The sequence below is a fragment of the Panthera leo genome, chromosome B3 (genome assembly GCF_018350215.1).
Source record: "Panthera leo isolate Ple1 chromosome B3, P.leo_Ple1_pat1.1, whole genome shotgun sequence".
NCBI classification, from domain to species: Eukaryota; Metazoa; Chordata; class Mammalia; order Carnivora; family Felidae; genus Panthera; species Panthera leo.
The window spans coordinates 1,726,069-1,732,068 of record NC_056684.1 but is presented as its reverse complement, the minus strand read 5'-3'; the positions used below and the strand labels follow the sequence as shown (position 1 = coordinate 1,732,068).

Genomic DNA, 6,000 nt, shown 5'->3' with positions numbered 1-6,000 from the left:
CTCTAGAAACTGCTGAGTGAGTGTGAACCCAGAGTCTAGGAACCAGGATCACCCAGAGCTGGCTGCTCGCCAAAGCTATTCTACCCACATTGGACTGTTGCAGGTGGACCTCTCCAAGCAAGACAGGCCACGCGGATCCCTGACGGACACCGGGCGGGGCTGGCGTTTAAGGCCCAGCTCGCAGAGGTCAGCGCAGACACTGCTCCCGGCCCCGTCCTGCACGCCGGGCCCACTCTGCTCTCAGGCAGCTGAGACCCTGCTCCACTCGGCCTGGCCTTCCGGAATCCCAGGGGAGGGACACGTGGGTTGTGTCCGAGGCAGGTGCCTGAGCAGGGCTGCCTGAGGGACCCTGGGAGGGACGCAGGGCTTTCCCGGGGGTGGGAGGCAGGGGGCCCACGGGACGGTGGGGCCAGGCGTGGCTGTCACGAAGAGGACAGGAGAGGCTCAGAGAGCCTGCCTCTGTGCGCACAGGGCGTGGGAGGGGGCGAGGTCAGCAAAGACGGGGAAACACAGCCAGCCAGGGACCACGGCTCAGTCAGCCAGCAGAAGTTTCCAGAAGTGGGCTCTTCTTCGCGTCCTGAGACCACCTGAGGAATTCGGGGCCCCGGGGAGAGTGTGGCAGAATCAGAGCGGGAGCCCCAGGCTCCTGCCTCACAGACCTGCACCCTGTCCCTCCCCAGACACCACGGCCCCCCAGCCGGCCGAGGAGAGAAGGCTCAGGGGCCTGGTGGGTTGCGTTCCTGCCCCCGTGCGGGTCTGCACCTGAGCCCCGTCCAGGTCACTGATGCAACGTGGCCGCCAGGGCCGGTCCTGGGGGAGCAGGCCCGCACGGCAGGGCACGGGACGAGGGGGCCTGGGCGTCCCGCCTCCCCGCTCGCTCCTCCACATAAGGCCCAGGGCTCTGCAGCCCCAGAGGCGCTGGCCTGGTGGGGGGACGAGGGCGTGCGCTCACCAGGCAGCCAGGTCCTCGGGGCCTCCTGGAAGAGGAGGCGGCCGCTTCCTCTCAGAAGCCCGGCGCATTAAAGCGAGCGGGCTCCCGGCCAGGACTCCTGGCGAGGCTGTGGAACCGCAGCCGGGCACCGGGACCCCGGGCCAAGCTCGCTCCAGTCGGGGCGCCGCTGAGCTGGGGGGCAGGGGAGCTGGCGTCCGGCCCTGGGTCCCCGCCTGCTCGGGCCCAGCGCGGAGAACACAGGCCAGGCGTCCTGCTGGCCTCCCTTCCCCGCACCCGAGCCCGCCCACCCACGGCGGTTAAAGGCGGGAAGAGACCCAATTACTGAGGCCTGGGCAGGCCCCGGACACTCACTCTGGACTGCAGGTGAACGTTTTATAGGCGAAAACCGTCTACTAGGAGATTATTCACAACCAGACTCCCGGCGCCCAGTCGGCTCGCCTCCCAAGCACACACAAAGTACAATAAATACAACCAGCCCCCCGACGGCTACCGGGGCTCCTGGTCGGTGGCCCCGGGCTGGGGGCCAGAGCGGAGAGGCGCTGTGCAGGGGAGGAGCACGGGGGTGAGACGCTTTCTGCTGGGGGGGACCGTGGCGGGGCGGGCGGGGCAAGCAGGGTGCGGGGGGGGGCCCCGCCCGCGTGGGTGGCGCGGTCACGACAGGAGCCACGCCGCCCAGCGCCGGCCGCACTCTGCCCGCCGCTACTCGGAGAAGGGCGGGAACATGCCCAGGTCCGCGAAGTCCTCGATGTTATAGTTGCCGGTCCCCTGGGTCGGGTCTCCGGGCATGGGCAGCATGTCCTGCGGGAGGGGAGAAGAGAAGGCCGAGGGCGGTCAGCTCCCCCTCCTGGGCACCTGCGTGTCCCAGGAGCCCAGCCTGCCGCTCCCCCTCACGCTCACCTTCCTTGGGGCAGCCCAGGGGTCTCAGGGGGGCCTCAGATGTCCACACCCGGAAGCCGCTACCCCCTGGGGGGGCGGGGTCATCCCAGCAGGTAAACCGAGCCTCAGGACATAACCCGCGTGTATGTAACGCCAGGACGGAGGGCGCACAGGAGCCCATCGGTGGGGTGAACCTATCAGGGCCCGGAGCAAGGCTGTGCGTGTTCCGGGGGCGGGGCCAAATGCCTGCCTCCTGAAGCTTCACTTGTAACAGGCCCTTCGAGTTCGGCCGGCCTCAGAGTGCCCATCCAGACAATGGGCATAGCCAGTATTTCAATCCCCTGTGGAAAATTTCCCAAGGCGTGTTCTCTCAAGTTCTTGGCCCGTGAGACACTCTGGGAGAAAAGGACTGTGTGGACGAGCCCGTTGTGGGGAACAAGGCATACGCACTCCGCCTACCGCCTAAAATAGCCTCAGTCTTCATTAGTATAATAAAAGCCTCTGATAAGTCCTGCGGTCAAGAAACCGAACAACTTTGCTTAACCAGCGTTTCACGCGCTTATTTGACCAAGAATTCTTTTTAGCCTCGCGACCACGAAGAGCCGGGTTGGGGAATTCTGCGCCACGCGGCTGCTGTGCGGCGTAAGGAAGGAGGAAGGAGGTCAGAACGCTGCCCCTCTGGAGACCTAGAGGGACATCTGGGTTCTAGACCCCTGTCTGCGAAGGTGTCGCTCGGCTGGGTGGGAGAGGCGCTGGGGACGAGGAGAGAGCCCCCTCGGGAGGGGGGTTACGGGCCGGGGGGTCTCAAGTCCCTCCCCCCACGTGCTTCCTGCGCATCCGTGCTCTGCAGGGCAGACCTGGAAGCTCCGGGCACAACGGAAGGCGCCTCGGTGCTTCTTCCTCGTGCGGGCCCCGTGGGATGGGCCGAGCACTGGGCTCGGGGAGCCAATCAGCTCACGCCTCCATCTGGAACCTTCCTCCCGGGGAAACTTGTGGCCGAAGATGGGCCCAGAAAAAGCCCAAGGGGGCAGAGCACTGGCGCGCGGGGCTAGGGGACGAGGCGTGGCCGGGAGCGTCTCCAACGACGGACGGCTACGTGATGCCCGGGTGTCCCCGACCAGAGAGGGCAGCGGAGGCCCGGGCTCCCGGCCCCCGTCCCCGGGGCTGGGCCAGAACTCAGGTCTCTATGGAGCAGGCGGGGCTGTGGCGGGGGGCAGGGGAAAGGAAGCAGAGAGAAGGTGCCGGTACCTACGACAAGGCGGTGCTCGCTCGATTTACCTGGAACACTTCAGTCTGACCGGGCTGCTGGTGGGGGTGCTGCTCACCGCTCTGCTGCCCGTGGTGCTGGCTCTGCCACTGGGACCAGACCTCCGAGGGCCGCCCTTGGAACTGCCCGCCGCTCTGTCCGCTCTCAGCTGAAAGAGCCCACGCACAGGACACCGCCTTCAGGGCCGAGCCGCGGCTCCGTCGGACCTGCCACGGCCCAGAGGCCCCCGCGTCTGGAAGGCACGCTCCGTCCAGAGCCGGCCGCCGTCCCCTTCTGGCTCGCACCGACCCACGGGTAGCAAGTCGATGCCAACCGCCAGCACTCGGTGCAGGGGGCGGGTCCCCTCGGAGCGCACCGGCAGGGGCACCGGGGGCTCGGTCCTGGAGCCCTCCGTGCCCTCTGGAGCTTTGGTGGGGGGCTTGTCTGCGGGCTCCGGGAGCCCCCACCCCCACCCCGGGCCGCCCCCCTGCAGCCCCGAGAAGGGAGAAGCCATCTCTGCCGCTGCAGCCCCCGGGCTGTCCTCTGAAAAGTCTGGTTCTGCCCGAGGAAGAGTTTCGGCTCAGCGTGCCCTGCCTTCCGCCAACCTCACTGCGCTGAAGCCGCGAGGGCCTTCCACGGGGGCCCCGAGCCACGGCCCCGCTGGCTCGTCCCTGAGTGTTTCCAGGTGGCGTGTGAGCAAAGGCACTGGGGCGCGGCTCAGACCCGGAGATGGGCCTCTTTGCAGGAATCGGCACGTTAATTTGTGCGGAGAACAGCTTGTCTCCGTCTACACTTTACAACAAACACCCAATGGAAAAACCAAGCAGGAAAAACGAGCAGAAGTCGGTCTAAAATATTTTGAAGATTCAACCTAAGAGGATCAGTTTATCCGGGAGCACGCTAAAAAAAAAAAAAAAAGAAACACCTCGAACGTTCTCTCTTGTAAACCATTCGGTGCCATGTTGCAGGCAATGAGCTCTCCGTCAGGCTCTGGGTAGCAGGACAGGCCCCATCCTGCCCTTTCCAGCGGCGACACTGACCACAGGCGACCCCACAAAGTGTTCGGGGGAGGGACCGCGGTTCGGGAGGCCCCAGGACTTTGCCACCACAGTGAGTCCTTGCTGGGGTTCTGCCCGCCGTGAATCAATTCCTTCCATCTTTCCTTCCGGCTACGGCCTTAACCTTGTCCCCCCCACCCCCCATATGCTGGTCCTGAGCTCCTGCCCTGACCCCGGCTCCCTGCAAGTAGGCACCCAGGCCAGGAAGCCGGCCCCTCCTGGAGGAGCTCACGGCAGGGCAGGGAGGGGACAGAAAGGCAGGGCCACGCAGTCGGGGGCTGCCGTGACAGGGTGCGACAGTGACAAAGCCAGCTCTCGGAGGGCACCTGACCCGTCCCCGCATGCAGGAAAAGCTCCCAGGGGCAGGAGCTGACGGCACAGAGCTCGGAGGCACGGTGAAGAGCGTCCCCGACGCAGGGATCCGTCTGTGCAAAGACGTGGGCGTGAGGAGGGCGTGTTCTGCCCGGGGACCCAGTGGCGGCTCTGGGGATAAGGGCCTGAGTGTGACCAGCCGGAGGGAAGGCCCAGGCTCGGGTCCCCCGCTGTGCAGGTGGCAGGGACCCGCAGGGGTTCGCAGGCAGGGGAGCGGCCGCACAGCCCCGTGCATCCGGGAGCCCCACCGCCCAGGGCGAGCGCACAGAGAGCAAAGGAGCCCAGATACGAGGCGGCCGCCGTGGCAACGGGTGCACGACGTGAGGGCGCCTGGCAGCGGACGCGGGGCGGAGGGGGCGCAGGTGGAGGCCGCGGGCGGTCAGGACACCACACCTGCGTCCGGTGGGTGGACGCGCACAGCCCTGCTTCTCTCGGCTGCGGGATCACCTGCCCGGCCTGGGGGCCACGTCTAAGTCTCCGAGGGGTGCCTCGGGCTCCCTGTGCGACAATCCAGCTTCTCTCCCCCTTTCCAGGCGGGGAAGGCACAGCTGTGGGCTCTCTCCTCCGGCTCACGTCCACTCCCCTGCACCGCGTCCCTGAACGCAGCGCCCCGTCGGGTGCCAGCCTGCCTGTGGCCTCACGTCACCTCCTGGCGGGGCCGCCACTACGCTGACCCAGCCCCAGGTCACGCGTCACCGAGGGTCCCCCCAGTTCTCGATACTGGAGACTTCCGGACGTATTTGCGGAGGGAAAGAAGAACGGAAAGGAGCGGAAAGAGGGCCGAACCTCCCGTCACCCTCTCCTCCTCCTCCCATTTGAAGCGTCCCGGCCACCGTCAGCTTGTGATGAAACCCATGCACGTTCCTGCGTCAGCCCCGTGACGCCCCGCGGCGGGCCAGGCGGCAGGGGCTGAAGGCTGCAGGACGGTCGGCGTAGTTCTGCTGACGACAGACGCGGGATTTCAGAATAAACATCCTTAAACTGCCGGGAAGGAAAATGCTCCTTCTTAAACGTTCGCCACGGGAAAAGTCACTCTGTGTCACTTACTCTTCCCTCTGACCCTAAGACACGGGCCCGTTACCCGCCTTTGCCACACAAGGAAACCGAGGCTCTAAGACGCCAGGGAAAGAACTGGCCCGACTCGTCCGGCTTGTGAATGCCGGAGCCCCGTTCTGACGCGGACGCCCCGTGCACTCGCTTGGTAAACCGAGCGTTTGTATCCAACACCCACCGTGCACCTGCCGCTGAGCGGAGTGCTGGGGCCACGGTGGTGACCAAGACTGGCCAGTGCCCTGGGGAGGACAGATGAGCGACCAGGCCACCAGGAGCGCCGACAGCTGCAAGGGGAGCCGGGCGGCGTCGGGGGGACGCGGAAGCCGGACCTCCCGTTGCGGGGTCTTCCCGGGGGAGGTCCCTCCCAGGCACCGCCAGGAGGCCTGGGGGTTGGACCTTCTTTCTTCCAGCCTCTGCCACTGAGACACCGCTTCCCGAGCCGT

The 6,000-nt window shown here is 66.5% G+C and overlaps 1 protein-coding gene across 3 annotated transcripts in view; it reads right to left on the bottom strand.

Moving 5' to 3' along the window:
- Positions 1 to 299: 299 nt before the first annotated feature.
- The window catches only part of ARNT2 (aryl hydrocarbon receptor nuclear translocator 2), a 148,135-nt gene continuing 142,434 nt past the window's right edge, over positions 300 to 6,000 (bottom strand). For 2 of the 3 annotated variants that reach the window (XM_042940820.1, XM_042940821.1), the window contains exons 18-19: positions 3,107 to 3,243; positions 300 to 1,750 (exon numbers count right to left, since the gene is read on the bottom strand). In XM_042940820.1, coding sequence (XP_042796754.1) covers positions 1,652 to 1,750; positions 3,107 to 3,243 — 236 coding nt within the window. In that variant the 3' untranslated portion in view covers positions 300 to 1,651. Of the gene's footprint in view, positions 1,751 to 3,076; positions 3,244 to 6,000 lie in introns of all 3 variants that reach the window. The other variant, XM_042940822.1, reaches the window with a different exon arrangement.